The sequence below is a fragment of the Oncorhynchus mykiss genome, chromosome 11, assembly GCF_013265735.2.
Source record: "Oncorhynchus mykiss isolate Arlee chromosome 11, USDA_OmykA_1.1, whole genome shotgun sequence".
NCBI lineage: Eukaryota > Metazoa > Chordata > Actinopteri > Salmoniformes > Salmonidae > Oncorhynchus > Oncorhynchus mykiss.
The window spans coordinates 56,955,035-56,975,567 of record NC_048575.1 but is presented as its reverse complement, the minus strand read 5'-3'; the positions used below and the strand labels follow the sequence as shown (position 1 = coordinate 56,975,567).

General features: G+C 41.7%; 1 protein-coding gene across 2 annotated transcripts in view; it reads left to right on the top strand.

Moving 5' to 3' along the window:
* Positions 1–20,533, top strand: part of LOC110536033 (inositol polyphosphate-5-phosphatase A) — a 54,020-nt gene that overhangs the window by 22,281 nt on the left and 11,206 nt on the right. For both annotated transcript variants that reach the window (XM_036935870.1, XM_021621538.2), the window contains exons 2-4: positions 13,710–13,751; positions 14,188–14,288; positions 14,620–14,707. In XM_036935870.1, the coding sequence (XP_036791765.1) occupies positions 13,734–13,751; positions 14,188–14,288; positions 14,620–14,707 (207 nt within the window). In that variant the 5' untranslated portion in view covers positions 13,710–13,733. The remainder of the gene's footprint in view (positions 1–13,709; positions 13,752–14,187; positions 14,289–14,619; positions 14,708–20,533) is intronic.

Below are 20,533 nucleotides of genomic sequence, written 5' to 3'. Positions count from 1 at the left end.
ACATCACCAGTAACATCACCATTAACATCACCAGTAACATCACCAGTAACATCACCAGTAACATCAACTCAAAATGTGCCATTCTATTCTTTTGAAAATACATTTTATTAGTCTTATAATGTTTCTTGGGAACTGCCTAAAGAAATTCATGGATTTATTTTTGATGGTGTATATTCTCAATAGATTTATTAAAATAGACGCCCACCCACATCTGCACTCCACTAATACCATTCGTTGCCGGCATGCTCATGGGAGTTATAAAGTATGGTAAAAATGGGCCTGTTTGTAAGGAGGTCATATAAACATTGCCCAATTTGTTTTACAAGTGAAATACCATAAATCCTATCTGAAAGCAGTATCATATTACAGAGCAAGTGGTAAAGCTTCATATGACACCAATGTTTGCTTTGTAACACCAACAGATGGAACACTATGGAGTCTTAAAGGAGGTCTGGGTAAGGCGAAAATGTCATAAATATGCCATAGTCTTTCCACTTCAAAAAGCACAAGAAAGAGGATTTGACACCCACCATCTCAGATTGTTCTGAAATAGTTTCTGTTAGAAACAGATAAAATGAGCATTCCTGCAACATTATTTTGTTGAAATATAATTTGATCTCTGACAAATGAAGCTAATTGATTGCATCCAAATGGGCCATTTTAAATTGATAGGATTCATATATCATTCAATAATTATAGTACCTGACATAGTACCTGTACCAAACTTCTAACAGTGAGCTTTAGACATGTGGAATCCAGAGGAATGGTGAAAAGCCACCCATGGACCCCCTACACCAATCCCACCCCAACAACAAGTATATAGTATCAGTTATCTGTGTCTGACAAGTAGTAGGGAGCTGCGGCTCAAGTATTGTTGTATGTAATGTATTCTCAGTGAATTTGGTGATGCGTCCCCCCCGTTCAGAGAAATTAGTAATTGAAGTTGTTAGCTGTATGTCCCATCCTGCATCCTGATATTACCCGTTTCTGACCACTAGATTGTGCAGTACCTGCTATTAGGTACCTGCTACACGCTTGGCATTCTATCAACCAGCTTCATGCTGTAGTCATCTGGAATGCATTTTAATTAACAGGTGTGCCTTGTTAATTTGTTGAATTTATTTCCTTCTTAATGCGTTTGAGCCAATCAGTTGTGTTGTGACAAGGTAGGGGTGGTATACAGAAGATAGCCCTATTTGATAAAAGACTAAGTCCATATTATGTCAAGAACAGCTCAAATAAGCAAAGACAAACAACAGTCCGTCATTACTTTAAGAAATGAAGGTCAGTCAATCCGGAAAATGTCAAGAACTCTGAATGTTTCTTCAAGTGTAGTTGCAAAAACCATCAAGTGCTATGATGAAACTGGCTCTCATGAGGACCGCCACAGGAAAGGAAGACCCAGAGTTGAACACTTTTTTGGTTGGTACATGATTCCGTATGTTATTTCAATGTAGAAAATGGTAAAAATGAAATAAAACCCTTGAACGAGTAAGTGTGTCCAAACTTTTGACTGGTACTGTATATTAGCATTTTCACACGTCATGTTCAAATCATCCTAAAGTATACAACAATAGATTGAGTTACACAATGTTACTAATAGATGGTTTGGATATGAAACGCCCAAATTATTTAGTTACCATTGACTTGAATTTGTGCCACAAATGCTCAAACGTTAGCATTTGAAACAGTGGCCAGGGAAACAAAACCAAAGCGTGGGTTGTTGTCATACCTTTTCCATAGACTGGAAACTCATTTAGGTCATTTAGTAATTTGCTTTAACTATCCCTTTAACATTGAGAGATTATTTTTTTTTAAATCTAGTGGTCAGAACTTGGTAATATCAGGATGTAGGATGGGACATTCACCTAACAACTTAAATTTCTCTGAACTGGAGGGGGAAAATACATTACCTAGGATGAAGAAACAATACTCAGAGCCGCAGCGCCATACTTCTTGTCAGACATTGAGAACTGATACTGTATACTCATTGTTGGGTTGTGATTGGTGTGGGGGGTTCGTGGTTGACCATTTCTTTGGATTCCTCATGTCTTTATAATTTTTAGAATTTGTTTTGGTCCAAATCGGATGTTCTTTATTTATTGAATATTATATGAATCCTATGAATTAAAATGTCCGATTTTGGCGCAATCAATTAGCTTAATTTCTCAGAGAGTAAATTATATTTGAACAAAATCACGTTGAAGGAATTCTAATCTTATCGGGTTCTAACTACTTAAATAAAGGTTAAATATATATATTTTTTAACTAGGCAAGTCGGTTAAAAACATTTTAATTACAATGGCAGCCTACACCAGACAACGCTGGATCCGAACCAGGGTGTCTGTAGTGATGCCTCGAGCACTGAGATGCTGAGATGCAGTGCCTTAGACCGCTGCGCCACTCGGGAGCCCCAACGATTTCATAACAATCTGAGATGGTGGGTGTCATGGCTTGCTGAAACAACCCGCCAACTTTGATAAATTATTTTGAAGTTATGCTTTTAGATGCACATGTCAAATATAAGTCAACAATCCTTACTCAAAGACTATTCTATGGATTGCATTATATGAAAACCTCAGTCTTTTTTTTGGTCTGGGTTTTGTGAGGAATCACTCTAGCCCTACTTTAGGTGGTTGTGCTCTGATAAACTCCATGTTCGTTAGTCTTTAGCTTTGGGCTGTGATGTTTGGGAAAAAGGGGCTTGGCTGTCATTGTGACTGAGGGGGAGGGAGGAACTTACACTCATGGAAATTTGGCTCAGGACCATGTTTCCGGTTGCCGTATATGGCACTGTTGAAAACATGTTAGATCCCATTGGCTGGCCTCGCTTTTTAGGGCCTGTTTACACGAAGGAAAAAAGTGAGGGGTCTGCACTGGAAATCAAGGTTTGTTAGGGCTAATGTGTACATTTAAATCAAATCAATGTACATGAAAGTCACCAGGCCATGAAATGAAAGGACATTTTGTTGTTGAGGAGAACAGTATAAATCACCTCTAGGTTTAGAATAATTTTTATGTTGACTGACTTTTCTTTAGAGGGCATGATGTAGCAGAGATTGATGGTTGTACAGGACATGGATGATGGGTCAGGGTCAATTACAGGTTTTTGCTATTAAACATGCCTGGTGTTGTTGCCTCTGTCAGCAGACATCCTGTTGGCACAGTACCGGTATACAGTTAAGGTCATAGCAATGGAAATAATATAATTACCCTGGTCAGAAAAACAGTCAATGTTAGATGGACATAGGGTCGGAAACTTTGCGGTAAATTTTCCATGGGAAGTTAAGCCCTAGAATTTGGGGAATATTGCTTAAATTCATAAAATAAGTTAGCTTATAACAGTGAACCTTTTTTTGTGGGATACACATGGCAATTCTAGGTCTTGTGGCATATTTTGGTTAATCTATCCCCAATTCAATGGAATTGCAACCCTCTGCATGCCCAGTGCATTCTTCCATCACATGTACAGTTGATTCTCAAGATCTTGCACACTAATGAGATGCTATTGAGGCCACTACTACACTGTCTGAGCCAAGGACTACATGCTTTCTGGTAAGTTTTGATTACAATAATGGGTGGGGTGAATATACACTGCTCAAAGAAAAATAAAGGGAACACTTAAACAACACAATGTAACTCCAAGTCAATCACACTTCTGTGAAATCAAACTGTCCACTTAGGAAGCAACACTGATTGACAATACATTTCACATGCTGTTGTGCAAATGGAATAGACAATAGGTGGAAATTATAGGCAATTAGCAAGACACCCCCAATAAAGGAGTGGTTCTGCAGGTGGTGACCACAGACCACTTCTCAGTTCCTATGCTTCCTGGCTGATGTTTTGGTCACTTTTGAATGCTGGCGGTGCTTTCACTCTAGTGGTAGCATGAAAAGGAGTCTACAACCCACACAGGTGGCTCAGGTAGTGCAGCTCATCCAGGATGGCACATCAATGCGAGCTGTGGCAAGAAGATTTGCTGTGTCTGTCAGCGTAGTGTCCAGAGCATGGAGGCGCTGCCAGGAGACAGGCCAGTACATCAGGAGATGTGGAGGAGGCCGTATGAGGGCAACAACCCAGCAGCAGTACCGCTACCTCCGCCTTTGTGCAAGGAGGAGCAGGAGGAGCACAGCCAGAGCCCTGCAAAATGACCTCCAGCAGGCCACAAATGTGCATGTGTCTGCTCAAACGGTCAGAAACAGACTCCATGAGGGTGGTATGAGGGCCCGACGTCCACAGGTGAGGGTTGTGCTTACAGCCCAACACCGTGCAGGACATTTGGCATTTGCCAGAGAACACCAAGATTGGCAAATTCGCCACTGGCGCCCTGTGCACTTCACAGATGAAAGCAGGTTCACACTGAGCACATGTGACAGACGTGACAGTCTGGAGACGCCGTGGAGAACGTATTGCTGCCTGCAACATCCTCCAGCATGACCGGTTTGGTGGTGGGTCAGTCATGGTGTGGGGTGGCATTTCTTTGGGGGGCCGCACAGCCCTCCATGTGCTAGACCTCATGTGGCTGGAGTGTGTCAGCAGTTCCTGCAAGAGGAAGGCAATGATGCTATGGATTGGCCCGCCCGTTCCCCAGACCTGAATCCAATTGAGCACATCTGGGACATCATGTCTCGCTCCATCCACCAACAGACTGCACCACAGACTGTCCAGGAGTTGGCGGATGCTTTAGTCCAGGTCTGGGAGGAGATCCCTCAGGAGACCATCCGCCACCTCATCAGGAGCATGCCCAGGCGTTGTAGGGAGGTCATACATGAACGTGGAGGCCACACACACACTACTGAGCCTTATTTTTACTTGTTTTAAGGACATTACATCAAAGTTGGATCAGCCTGTAGTGTGGTTTTCCACTTTAATTTTGAGTGTGACTCCAAATCCAGACCTCCATGGGTTGATAAATTTGATTTCCATTGATCATTTTTGTGTGATTTTGTTGTCAGCACATTCAACTATGTAAAGAAAAAAGTATTTTATCTTACGAAGGAGTTGTTTAATTTAACTATTTATCTGTACATGGAATTGTATCTGGGTTTTTTTAACATTTTTTTTCTAATCTTTACAGGAATATGCCACAGGCACTTTGATGTTGGGAGACGTTTCACCGCAGCTAATGTTGAAGGAAAAGCTGTATACATTTGCAAATACTGTGCCAAATCATATAATATGTGAAGAATGCAACAAAGATGCAGAATCATCTGGCCCAGTGCATAAAGTTCACTCCGCACTCACAACAAGCAACCTCTGACAAAATTCCCTCTACTTCTATTTGAGGTTAAAAAAAAAGATGAATTGGACACCTTATCAATAGCACTTTGACTCAATGGAGGAACGTAGTCAGAGAAATGCTGATGAATGTCTTGCTCGAGCTGTGAATGCAACTGGTTCACCGCTGATGCTCACAGGCAATGTGTATTTCTGAATGTCCGTCACCCAGCATACACCCCTCCAACCAGACATGCTTAATATACTAATTTGCTGGATGCAGAGTTCAACAGAGTTCATATCTGCTGATATGGACAGCCCCATCAAGAGGATCCTCCTGGATGATGTATTTTGGGAGAGAGTGGTAAGCAGCCTGAAACTCCTGAAACCTATAGCAGTAGCCATTGCATGGATTGAGGGAGACAATTCCATCCTGTCTGATATTCAGACTCTGCTTGCAGATGTAAGAGAAGAAATCTGTACTGCCCTGCCCACTTCATTGTTGCTCCAACCTGAGAAAACTGCAGTTCTGAAAAACATCAAAAAGTATGAAGACTTCTGCCTGAAGCCCATACACACCACAACGTACATGTTGGACCTCAAGTGTGCTGGCAAGAGCATCCTGTCTTGTGCAGAGATCAACTAGGTCTATGGTGCCATCACTACCGTGTCTCACCACCTTGGCCTGGATGAGGGCAAGGTTCTTGGCAGTCTGGCGAGGTACACTTCCAAGCAAGGGCTTTGGGATGGAGATACAATATGGCAGTCGTGCCAACATATCTCATCAGCCACCTGGTGGAAGGGACTTTGTGGATTTGAGGCTCTTTCCCCTGTTGCCTTCATCATCCTCCAAATCCCACCAACATCAGCCACCTCAGAGCGTAACTGGTCCTTGTTTGGGAACACACACCAAAGCACGCAAAAGGCTGACCAATACAAGGGTTGAAAAATTGGTGGCCATCTGGGCAAATGTGAGTTTTTTTGAGTCTTACAACAAGCCATCCTCAACAAGGTTGGAAAGTGACAGTGAAGATGAGGCCTCAGAGTCTGATGTTCAAGAAGTGGACATTGAGGAGGTCCAGGGAGAAGACATGGAAGCCTGAGAGGAAGGCAACCAAGCTTTAGTTTCTAGACTATTATTTTACAGATGTATGTTGAAAACGTTTTTGGGAGATGCGATGAATGAGTCAACTCATTTAATTAAAGTTCAATTCGTAACTAATATTTTACATTTGATTTCTATTGGAAGGGTTTCATTATTTGCAATTATGTTTACTTATGATAAACATTTGACCTTATGTTTCTGTCTCCCTATGATATGGTAACTATATCCAATGCAAAAGACTTCTACATTTGAAATGGTATTAATACTAATTCCCATATATTCCCGTTAATTCCCACAGAAAGTTTCCACCTAAATATTCCCCGAGATGTGCAACCCTAGATGGACATACATTTATCTTGGCGTTCTCTACCTTTTAAAGAGCATTGTGTCAATTAATATTGTGTTTGGATCAGAATAGGGAAAGTTTCACTTTCTGTAGCAAACCCTTTCTGTTACTTCGAAAGGACTTAAGATCAAGATCAGAGGGATTTACTAGAGTGCATTGGATCCTTTTGTTTGTCATTTCATATGATCTTTGGGTGGGTTTTCAGGATTTCGAATTTTTACCTTGTTACATCTTGCTGTGTCTTTATAAAATAGTCTACCCTAAGAAACAGAAGAAAATGGAAATACAGCACTGTAATGAAATGTTGGTTCAGACACCAAACCTTCAATAAAATGCTTTACAATTTCAAATTGCAAAGCTTTTTATTGAATCTCAGCATCTGTTAGACCAAACCATTATGTTTTTATGGATGAGTTTCACTGGACAAAGATAATACTGTCCCATGAAGCATGAGGACACATGCAGTTGGGCTTCTTCAGTCAGACACCTGTATTATGGATGAACACCCCTCCTGTCAGGTCTCATAGCCTGGGTACGGTGGGCAGCAGCAGTCATTCAGCCATGCAAATGCCCTATGCAAAGCCAGTGTGGTGCTGCTACTACTCTGGCAGGTTGGCCTGGATCAGGCTGGCCCTGGAAAAGACAACACCATCTGTATTCTGGTCTGGCATTGCGGGGAAACACCAAAACACCCCCAGTACTTTGGATACTCAGTTGCTCACAGGGTTTCCCTGGAAATGTTTCATTGAATAACAGTCATTAACCTCTTGGATGCAATTGCGAAATGTTGATTTCCGCCTAAATAGACCCCCCAAATTAACTGCTATTTGACACTTAGTATATTTGGAAAGATGAGATCTGGGTGATTGAGGAAATTATAAGAATATAGGAGTTACATAGTTCAGAATACACAAGACCAAGCACACACAAAATAACAGTTATTTTATTTTAAAAGTAATCTAAGTGCTATAAGTGAATTATTGATGCCCAGAGCTGGAAACACATCAGATGGCTTCCACAACATGTGAACAATATCAGAAGAAAAATGGGATTGATAGACCTAACAACTAGAAATGGGCAGATGTTCTAGTAAGTGGTGTCCCTAAACCTTTCCAAAGTGGGAAATGTCTAAACTAGATAATTACAGTGCTATTACATATTCACAATCCCTAAATGCTATTTGTTCAGTATAAAAACACCATATCAACCTCACTCATACATTGTGGTGGTGTTATGGTGTATGCAGGATACATTCAAGTGTCCTTTCAACTGCTTCAAAGTGTCTGAATGTGGTAATTGCACTGTTTTTGCACTCTGGGTGTGCCTAAAAGTTAGTGTTCACTATAAAAAAATTCTACAGCATCATCCTCTCTCAAATATTGTGGTGGTGTTGGGGGATATCCCATCGTTTTTTTTTTCAACCTCTCCAAAGTGCCTGAATGTTTAGCCTAGGCATATCCAATGTATTGGTCCCACATACAAATGAACTGTTAACAAAAACAATATAAAAGTAACAGAGACATAAAAAATATATATAAGCATGTTTTATCAAACAAACTTGGTTACACACGTGTCCTTCACTAAAAAAGGTGCAAATATAGAAATAAGCTGAACTATTTACAAATGGCATTCGTGTTCGTTTTACATTCCAGGTGTAGACAATTATATTTCACTTTCAACTTAGCTTGTGCATGTCGTGATAGTCTTTGAAGCAGTCCCTCTCTGCCAGGAAACAAAAAGCAAACTGGCATTTCGGACAGAAGATCAGTCATTTCACCCCCCCCCCCCCCCCCCCCATGTGTTTTGTGCAATGCTTTCAGTTCTTCCTTTTCTCTTTTGGCATGTGTGTTGGATACTGGCGCTCACCTTGAGTGGGTGGTATTGTGATGGTTGCTTTGGTCCCCCAATTCAGCCATTTCCAATACCAGCTGCTCTTGGAAGGCAAACTAGGAGAGAGGGATTTGACCTTTTGCTTTGGCCATCTGCTTGTGGAGAATGGAAGCATTTACTGTTGCAATGTCCACAAAGTAGTAAAAAAAAGTCATACCTCTTCCTGGTCTTGTGGAGGACCTGGTAGTAGCCTATCGGAGCATCAGATAGGTCGACATCCCCCATGCTGGCATTGTAGTCCTTCACAAGAAACAGGAATGGGGACATTCTTCCTTTTTCCCCATCCTTGGGACATGGTTGTTATTGAATGCCTTATGCTGTGTGGTGAGCATGGTTACTTTCCTAGTTTCCTTCCATTTCACAAAAAGCAGCTTGTTAGTCCTGATCCAACGTATGGTCCCCCTCTCTGCTGTCTTTGTCATGTCTTTTACCTTGGTCTTGGGGAACCCGATTCTGTTAGGACGAATGGTGCCACAAACACCATTTTCTTTTTCAAGAGGTCTATGAAAAGTGGATGGAGAACCATCAGACGGGGTGATTGACATAGCAGTGGGGGGTAAAAACCTTGACCGTTGGGGGCGCTTGCTGAGAGGGGTGGCTCCCAAACATCACCATCCAAATCATCTGCATTCTCCACTCTGTGGTGAATAAAAAAAGAAATATTGTTGTAAGACACACAGAATTACAGTTGACAAAATTTACAAAATGACATTACTGTGAGTAAAAAAATAAAAAAGCCTAAACTTTATCTGTACAGTGAGTGATGATGGTGCCGGAGGAGATGGTTTCCGTTTTATGGGCTCCTCACCAATTGTGCTATTGTGTGTGTCTTTTCGCATTATTTGTAACTTATTTTGTACATAATGTTTCTGCCACTGTCTCTTATGACAGAAAAGAGCTTCTGGATATCAGGACAGCGATCACTCACCTCATACTGGACGAAGATTTTTTCTTTAACGAGTCAGACGTGGAGGATTTACTTCAGACACCCGACAAGGCCCAAATCCCCGTCATTCGCATGAAGAAGAGACAGAGATATCGGGGACGTAGGTCGGGGTGCCTTGTAAGGATCTGACGGCGAGTGAGTAATCCCCCTCTACCATCAGTCCTATTAGCCAAAGTGCAGTCATTGGATAACAAAATGGATGAGCTCCGATCAAGACTATCCTACCAACGGGACATTAACTGTAATACCGAACGATGACATAGATAACATACAGCTGGCTGGATTTTCGGTCCATTTGGCAAATCTGACCATAACTATCCTCCTGATTCCTGCTTACAAGTAAAAACAAAAGCAGGAAGTACCAATGACTCACTCAATAAGGAAGTGATCAGATGACGCAGGTGTTAAGCTACAGGACTGTTTTTCTAGCACAGACTAGAATGTGTTCCGATATTCTTCCGATGGCATTGAGTACACCACATCAGTCACTGACTTCATCAATAAGTGCATCGATGAGGTCGTCCCCACAGTGACTGTATGTACATACCCCAACCAGAAGCCATGGATTACAGGCAACATCCGCACTGAGCTAAAGGGAGCGGGACGCTTATAAGAAATCCCGCTATGCCCTCCGACGAACCATCAAACAGGCAAAGCATCAATACAGGACTAAGATTGAATCGTACTAAACCGGATCCGATGCTTGTCGGAAAAGCTGCCCATTGACATGAGCCTACCAGACAAGCTAAATGGCTTCTATGCTTGCTTCGAGGCTAACAACACTGAAGCATGAGAGCATCAGCTGCTCCGGACAACTGTGTGATCACGCTCTCCGTAGCCGATGTGAGTAAGACCTTTAAACAAGTCAACATTCACAAGGCCGCAGGGCCAGACGGATTACCAGGACTCAAAGCTCATCACTAAATGAAGGACCCTGGGGCTAAACACTTCCCTCTGTAACTGGATCCTGGACTTCCTGACGGGTTGCCCCCAGGTGCTAAGGTTAGGTAACGACATCTGCCACGCTGATCCTCAACACAGAGGCCCCTCAGGGATGCGTGTTCAGTCCCCTCCTGTACTTCCTGTTCACCCATGACTCCAACACCATCATTTAAGTTTGCTGACGACACAACCTGATCACAGACAACGATGAGACAGCCTATAGGGGAGGTCAGAGACCTGGCAGTGTGGTGCCAGGATATCAACCTCTCCCTCAATGTGCTCAAGACAAGGAGATGATGTCGACCACAGGAAAAGGAGGACCGAGCACGTCCCCATTCTCATCAACGGGGCTTTAGTGGAGCAGGATGAGAGCTTCAAGTTCCTTGGTGTCCACATCACCAACAAACTATCATGGTCCAAATACACCAAGACAGTCGTGAAGAGGCCATGACAATGCTTATTCCTCCTCAGGAGATTTGGCATAGGTCCTCAGATCCTCAAAAAGTTATACAGCTGCACCATGAAGAGCATCCTGGTCGCGTCACCACCTGGTATGGCAACTGCTCGGCCTCCGACCGCAAGACACTACAGAGGGTAGTGCGTACGGCCCAGTACATCACGGGGGCCAAGCTTCCTGCCATCCAGGACCTCTATACCAGGCAGTGTCAGAGGTTAGCCCAAAAAATGGCCTAACGACTCCAGCCACCCTAGTCATAGACTGTTCTCCCTGCTATTTCATGGCAAGTGGTACCGGAGAAGGTCCAAAAGGCTTCTTAACAGCTTCTACCCCCAAGCCTTAGGACTCCTGAACAACTAATCAAATGGCTACCCGGACTATTTGCATTGTCCCCCCATCCCCATTTTTACGCTGCTGCTTCAGTCTGTTTATTATCCATGCATAGTCACTTTACCTCTACCTATCAGTACACATTAGCTCAATTACCTCACCTAACCGGTGCCCCAACATATTGACTCTGTACTGGTACCCCCTGTATATAGCCTCGCTGCTGTTAGTTTATAGTTGCCCCTTAATTGTTATTTTTCTATTTTTCTTATTTTTTTTAACTTCAGTTTATTTTAGTAAATCGTTTCTTAACATGTTTTTCTTATCTGTATTGTTGGTTAAGGGCTTGTAAGCATTTAAAAGGTACCTTTTGTATTCAGCGCATGTAACATAGACAATTTGATCTGATTTGACTCGCATAGAAGGTGTGAAGCACGCACGCACGCACGCGCACACACACACATTGCAAACAGTAACACTTTGGAGACAAAGGCAGAGGTGAGAACCACAATTAAACAATGGCCATGAGAGTGTAATGGTCTCTCCAAAGATAAAATAATTTAACTAAGAACAGTGAACTAATATGAAACATGGACAGTAACTACTTTGGAATTATATAACATTGAAATTACTTATTACATAGGCCTATAAACTAAATCTAAAGCACAAAAATCAGTCAACATATTAAAAAAAATGAAATAAATATAATACATTTGCTATTTAAAGTTATGAAAATAATTGACTTACAGATCAAAAATTTTATCCAATCCTTCTAGAAAACAATCTTCGTCGGCCGAGTCGAAATCCTCGTCCAAATCATTCCCCTGATCCGAGTCCAACTCCAGTATACATTTTCAGAACTGCCTCTTTTTAGCTTCCTGTTCGATATTCTTAGTTTTGACCTTTTTTTTCCCCCCTTGAGAAACCATCTTTTATGCTAAAATTATGAAATTAAAGCTATGAAATCTGTTTACAATGTAATGTAGCGTGCCCGATGCGTCTCGTCTCTGAGTCAGGTAGCAATAGTTCGCATTACACTTCGATCACACCGACAGCATTATTGCATTTTGCTACATCAGAATTACATTAATTTCCAATTAAATGCTGCGTTTGCCTTGCAGCATTGCGTTGCAGTTGTAGAGTGGTGCATACTTTAGATTTATCGAACATATGTGTCAAACTGTATGTGTGACGGCTTGACAGGAATGATAGCAGAAGGTGAATGTTTCACTTTTGTTGCATTCATATCCAGATGATGCTGCGTGCTATTTTGCGCAAGGATGCTGTCGGTGTAATCGAAGCGTTACACATAAGGTTTTAGGCCTTGCTTTGTCCCACCCAGGTCAACTGCATATCCCTGGAAAGCTTATCTCATTGGCTACAAGACTGTCAATGTGCCATAGTAGCCAATCCCCTGCGTAATGGATGGCTACGCCACGTAAGCAGGACACATCATATTTTTCATGCGCTAAGATAATCACTCTGTGGACATTCGATGTTGCCATTAAGTTATACATCATCAGATAATATTGGAAATATGTTAGATTTGTTCCTACCAACCTAAGGATTAATTTCATAACCCCATGTAGTTATAGCTCAAACACAGACCAAATCGAAGCTCACCTTGTAAGATGTTTGACATAAACGTTGTATAAAATAAACATTTTGACTCTGTTATTGTGATCAATAACAGTAGGTCACAAGCAGACAAATAAGACATCCCCATGATCTGTGGAGTCCCGGCTTTCGGTGTGAATAAACGTATTTCCTGTTTATTTCCTTCATGCTTCACAACACTAACCGGAATGTAGGTAGCAGCCATCTTGAAATTAGGCTAATCTGCTCTGCGTGCCCTTATACATTCGTATGCCAATATATGGTAGTAAATCACACCAATGATTAAGGCACATATTAATAACCAAGACACTCAGCTTTCCGCATACACCATGCTTTTGCAGATAGGGGCTACTGTTCTCATACCAGACTGAATTGAATTTTTCAAAATCTAATAGGGTCACCAAATATGGGAACTTCACATTTAAGAGGTGAAACAAAATGGAAGGACAAATAGCTAGTTTAATCTCGCATTAACATTGTGTATTGCATTAGTTAAGTGTTCAACATATAATCTTACCTGTTTGGTCAATCATGGTGGGTGTCTGCCTAAACCTTACTGTATTTCCCACCGAAATGTTTGACAAGACTGTGTTGTGTTTATCCACCTTTCTGCATGTTTTATATCCTCCACTGTCAAATGCTAATATATTATTAAACATGGTCAGTGGAGAGGAAAGGTGCCTGGTCAGGTTGATTGGTACACCTGGGTTGACATGATAACTTCCGGGATCTCATTTAAACCATTATGTTTATGTCCTTTGTGTTGTATGTCTCAACTGTTCAGTTATTATACTTGACTGTAGGCTAAGTGGTAGAAACCATGTGTGAATTTAAAATGTTTATGTTTTTAAACCAACAGGTGGGTGAGATTGAGAGTGACTGGATGCGAGAATTCTTTGGGGTGAGTTTGGATCCCTCTCAGGTGTCCACTATAGAATGGATCCTCAAGTAAAACAAATATCTCTGTGACTCTTCCTTACTGTAGGTCAGCTGTTTTACTGTTCAAATGCAAACACCTTAAGTCACTCACTCATTCTGTGACCAAACCATGAGCACTCCTGGATGGTGGACTTTGACCAGATATGGACATTATAAACTGTCCTTGCTACTCAAGCTTTTCTATGTCAGTCATTAGATACTGGCTCCATTCCCAAAGGTGGAAAAGACACTTTCTACTATTTAGCCAACACATTATGTCTTGTAAAAGTCCAAAGTTGTAAAAGTAATCTTAAGAAATAATATTTACTTACCGGAATTCAGTAGATAGCCCCACACTTACCACTATGGCACATGATTGTGGTAGATTGACAGCCTGTCTGATGTCTGTTTTTTCACAGACAGTCCAGAGTCACAAACCACGCTTCATCGCCCTGCATTTCCAGGAGGTTGGAGGGAAGGACTACATGGTCAACATGGGCCATGCAGAGAACTTCTTTTGGTAAGATATCACTCACATCACTGTGCCAAACTCCATGGTTCATGTGCCAAAGTATTCATAAATGCTGCCTAGACTCATTATAGTTTTCTGACTATTTTATCTGATCAGCAGTATAACTCTCATAATTTATCTGGCAGGTGATGTGCCAGAAGGGATTTTAACTGTGAACATTTTTATCAAATCTATGTGAAAGACTATATGATGTTATCATAACCTCAGACATCTACTGTCCACACCTCCCACCAGACAACCAAGTCCCTAAAAAGTGATGATACTGTGATATTGTATGCAGCAATATATTCAGCCTATTCTTCTCTCCTCTGGTCTTCAGTAACATTGAGTCCAATGAGGAGATGAGGGACTTTGACAGGGTCTGCACCTATGTGGACAACCACTTCAAGAACGTGGACAGCTTCACTGTAAGTTCTACAGTGATCAACTGACTGAAGTTGAATTGAGAGACTCTCTGTAACCACCATGCTTGGTCTAGGGTTACACCAATTTCAGTTGTTTGACATGAACATCGATATAGTAATGCAGTGGAGCTTGATGGACATGACGCCTAGGTAAAGCAATAACATGTTGTGTAAATCCTTACAAGAGTTACCATTGGTGTCTTTGTCTTTCGGGCTCAGACACACTAACAGCATTTGCTGGCCGAGATTACTTAGCACCTCTGAACATAATTTGTGATCTGAGTTTTACATGTAGAATCGTGTGAAAATTAGGCTGTCAGACATCTACAGCGGGTGATCCCTAAAACACAGTGCGGTGAACGATCAGTAGATAAATGCTAGATCCATATTCGGTGGAATGTGTGCCAACCTTTAGAAGAGCTTGTATTTCCTACGACAGTCAAATTATTGTTCAGACAGCAGTGTACCTCTGTGACCACAAGGTGGGGCCCTGCTCCATACTACTGCTCTACTGAGGGCCAGAGGCCTTTTATAAATGCCCTGTTGTTTATTTTTAGACTGAGAAACAGAGGGAATATTGCATGTTAGAATATCAATATACATTTTATGCTTGCCAAAGCAAAATGCTATCTTCAGGACATCCGTTCTGTAAAGGTCTTACTTAAATCATTTGACATTTCTTTTCAAGCATACCTGATACACTCACCTTGTTGAACATGATATGAGTATTTTAAACATGATCATAGGGTGAGGCTTTACATAATTGTTTCATTACATAGACAGGGTAGCCATATTTATTTGACAAAAAGCTTGTCATTAAATATATAAGTATCTGCTTTTCTCAATAGTATAATCTGAGGACCAAGCTTCAACAACATGAAAGCAGTCAATGGTGGTGGACCCTAACCCACCGGAAAGCTCAGGTTTATCATCGACTTAGGGTCTCGCAGTTTATTTGACCATTGAAACTAGGGTGACTGAACAAAAATGTAAATGCAACATGTAGTGTTGGTCCCATGTTTCATGAGCAAAAATAAAAGATCCCGGGAAATTTCCCATACACACAAAAAGTTTAACTTCTCAAATTTTACATTGGATAAATGTAGAGACGCCGAGCTAGAAAATGGTATGTCATACACGGCAGTTGAGGAACAATGGGAAAGTAATTCTGCTTTGAAAGTTGATCAACTTGTAACCTCACTTTTGAGAAAATGTCCCTTGAATGTTTTGGTACACCTACAGGAGAGCTCTTCTTTGTCTACACCCATTCCACATTGTTCACACCCTCTTAAGCCTTAGCCCCACCCATCTCTTTAAGGATTCACATGTGAGGCCATCTGGTAAACACATACTCTGTCAATAAAATGTAAGTTTATTTGTCACATGCACAGGATACAGATGGTGTAAACGGTACACTGAGATGGTTACTTGCATAATAGCAATATCAAAATAAGAAAGTGTCCAGATCAAAATATTTGATACATATTTTATAATTATTAAATTATTACCCGACACACTTGTCTAATTTGATGTGTCATGTGAAGGAAATGCTATAACCACCCCCCAGCCACATCTAGCTAAGTGGATGGGTCACTATTGTCTAGACATGTATACATGTTCATAAAATACAATAGATGGCCATAATCACCCCTGGCTAATTTGATGGGTAGTGTAATAATCCGGACGAAGTGGAGTATTTTGTTTAGACATGTAGCTAGCTACATAGCTAGCTAGCTAAACAATGAACCGGCACAATCCCAACTCATACTACTACCAATACAAACATTGTCATAGGTGTAGTATGAATCTGCAGGTAGCTAAAGCTAACAAACTAGGTTCAATGTTAGCTAGCTAACATTAGGCTATAACTAGCAATGCAAATAGATTTCTGATTTGAATAATATTACTACACAGATCATACATGTAACGTTAACTCGCGAGCCAGTAAGCTAACATTCGCTAGCTAAATAACAGTACACTTTAACTTGCAATAAAAACAAATTTCTGACAAAATTAGAAACTTATATCTGAAAATGTAGCTAGACTCTTACCCATATACATGGATAAACGCTTCACGTCAGACTGGAATCATTTAACTCCGTTTTGTTTGTGGCCAGCATTGTGTCAAGTCACTCCGATTCACACTGACCGTGACATGTGCAGAAAGCAGAGGTGGGACCAAGTCATTGTTTTACAAGTCACAAGTAAGTCTCAAGTCTTAGCACTCAAGTCTCAAGTCAAAACCGTCAAGTCTCAAGTCTTTAACTTTGAGTTTCAAGTCCTAAACAAGTCAATAATGTGCTCTTTTTTTCACCTTTATTTAACCAGGTAGGCTAGTTGAGAACAAGCTCTCATTTACAACTGCGACCTGGCCAAGATAAAGCAAAGCAGTTCGACACATACAACAACACAGAGTTACACATGGAATAAACAAACAGACAGTCAATAATACAGTAGAATAGGTAATATACATTGTGTGCAAATGAGGTAAGATAAGGGAGGTAAAGGCAATAAATAGGCCATGGTGGCGAAGTAATTACAATATACCAATAAAATACTGGAGTCATAGATGTCATCTACAAGACCCTGCTAGGTAAAGTCCCCCCTTATCTCAGCTCGCTGGTCACCATAGCATCTCCCACCTGTAGCACACGCTCCAGCAGGTATATCTCTCTAGTCACCCCCAAAACCAATTCTTTCTTTGGCCGTCTCTCTTTCCAGTTCTCTGCTGCCAATGACTGGAACGAACTACAAAAATCTCTGAAACTGGAAACACTTATCTCCCTCACTAGCTTTAAGCACCAACTGTCAGAGCAGCTCACAGATTACTGCACCTGTACATAGCCCACATATAATTTAGCCCTATCAACTACCTCTTTCCCAACTGTATTTAATTAATTTATTTATTTTGCTCCTTTGCACCCCATTATTTTTATTTCTACTTTGCACATTCTTCCATTGCAAAACTACCATTCCAGTGTTTTACTTGCTATATTGTATTTACCTTGCCACCAAGGCCTTTTTTTGCCTTTACCTCCCTTCTCACCTCATTTGCTCACATTGTATATAGACTTGTTTATACTTTATTATTGACTGTATGTTTGTTTTACTCCATGTGTAACTCTGTGTTGTTGTATCTGTCGAACTGCTTTGCTTTATCTTGGCCAGGTCGCAATTGTAAATGAGAACTTGTTCTCAACTTGCCTACCTGGTTAAATAAAGGTAAAATAAATAAAAAATAAATGTGCAGGTGATGAATGTGCTCTTCACCAAATGTAATACCATTTCATATTTTTAACAAGAGTAATAGTTAGTACAGTTAGTATATTACATTATTATATATTACATATATCCACATAATTTTCCTTCCTCATAATTTTCCTTCCTTTGTGAAGTGCACCAGTCCCTCCTGCAGCAAAGCACCCCCACAACATGATGCTGCCACCCAGTGCTTCACGGTTGGGATGTTCTTCGGCTTGCAAGCCTCCCCCTTTTTCCTCCAAACATAATGATGGTCATTATGGCCAAACAATTCTATTTTTGTTTCATCAGACCAGAGGACATTTCTCCAAAAAGTATGATCTTTGTCCCCATGTGCAGTTGCTAACTGTAGTCTGTTTTTTTTATGGCGGTTTTGGAGCAGTGGCTTCTTCCTTGCTGAGCGGCTTTTCAGGTATTGTTGATATAGGACTCGTTTACTGTGGATATAGATACTTTTGTACCTGTTTCCTCCAGCATCTTCACAAGGTCCTTTGCTGTTGTTCTGGGATTGATTTGCACTTTTTGCACCAAAGTACGTTCATCTCTAGGAGACAGAACGCATCTCCTTCCTGAGCGGTATGACGGCTGCGTGGTCTCATGGTGTTTATACTTGCGTACTATTGTTTGTACAGATGAACGTGGTACCTTCAGGCGTTTGGTAATTGCTCCCAAGGATGAACCAGACTAGTGGAGGTCTAAAATGTTATTTCTTTCGTTTTTCCCATGATGTCAAGCAAAGAGGCACTGAAATTGAAGGTGTATGTCAACTTGTGATACAGTGAATTATAAGTGAAATAATCTCTGTAAACAATTGTTGTAAAAATTACTTGTCATGCACAAAGTAGATGTCCTAACCGACTTGCCAAAACTATAGTTCGTTAACAAGAAATTTGTGGAGTGGTTGAAAAATGAGTTTTAATGCCTCCATCCTAAGTGTATGTAAACTTCCGACTTCAATTGTAGGTAGCAGCCTCTCCGTGTTAGTGATGGCTGTTTAACAGTCTGGTGCCCTTGAGATAGAAGCTATTTTTCAGTTTCTTTGTCAAAGCTTTGATTCAACTGTACTGACCTCATCTTCTGGATGGTGGTGGGGTGAACAGACGGTGGCTCAGGTGGTTGTTGTCCTTGATGATCTTTTTGGCCTTCCTGCTGTAATACAGCCTGACAGGATGCTCTCAATTGTGCATCTGTATAAGTTTGTGAGGGTTTTAGGTGACAAGCCACATTTCTTCAGCCTCCTGAGTTTGAAGAGGCGCTGTTGCGCCTTCTTCACCACACTGTCTGTGTGGGTGGACCATTTCAGTTTGTCCGTGATGTGTACGCCAAGGAACTTGAAACTTCCCACCTTCTCCACGGCTGTCCCGTTGATGTGGATAGGGGGGTGCTCCCTCTGCTGTTTCCTGAAGTCCATGATCATCTCCTTGGTTTTGTTGACATTGAGTGAGAGGTTGTTTTCCTGACACCACACTCTGAGTGCCCTCACTTCCTCCCTATAGGCTGTCTCATCGTTGTTGGTGATCAAGCCTATTACTGTCGTGTCGTCTGCATGCCTGATGATCGAGTTTGAGGCGTGCATGGCCACGCCTCATGGGTGAACAGGGAGTACAGGAGGGGGCTGAGCACGCACCCTTGTGGGGCCCCAGTGTTGAGGATTAGCGAAGTTGAGATGTTGTTTCCTACCATCACTACCTGGGGGAGGCCTGTCAGGATGTCCAGGACCCAATCGCACAGGGAGGGGTTGAGACCCAGAGCCTCAAGCTTAATGATGAGCTTGGAGGGTACTATGGTGTTGAATGCTGAGCTGTAGTCAATGAACAGCATTCTTACATAGGTATTCCTTTTGTCCAGATGGTATAGGGCAGTGTGCAGTGTGATGGCGATTGCATCATCTGTGCACCTATTGGGGCGGTATGCTTATTGCAGTGGGTCTAGGGTGACAGGTAAGGTGGCTGTGATATGATCCTTGGCTAGTTTCTCAAAGCACTTCATGATGACAGACATCAGTGCTACGGGGTGATAGTCGTTCAGTTACCTTTGCCTTCTTGGGTACAGGAAGCATTTGGGGACAGCAGACTGGGATAGGGAGAGATTGAATATGTCTGTAAACACACCAGGCAGCAGGTTTGCGCATGCTCTAAGGACACAGCTAAGGATGCCGTCTGTGCCGTTTAAATGTCTTACTCGCGCCGGCCACATGCGTCTCTTGTCTGACCCGTTGAATTGCGACGCCACTTTATCCTTATACTGACGTTTCACTTGTTTGATTGCCTTGCGGAGGGAATAACTACACTGTTTGTATTCAGCCATATTCCTGGTCATCTTTCCATGGTTAAATACGGTTGTTCGCCATCAATCCACAGTTTTTGGATAAGGTATGTTTTAATAGTCACAGTGGGAACAACATCTCCTATGCACTTCCTCATAAACTCACTCACTGAATCGGCGCATAAATCTATGTTATTCTCTGAGGCTACCCGGAACATGTCCCAGTCCGCGTGATCAAAACAATTTTGAAGCATGGATTCCGATTGGTCCTCGTCACGGGTACATCCTGTTTGAGTTTCTGCC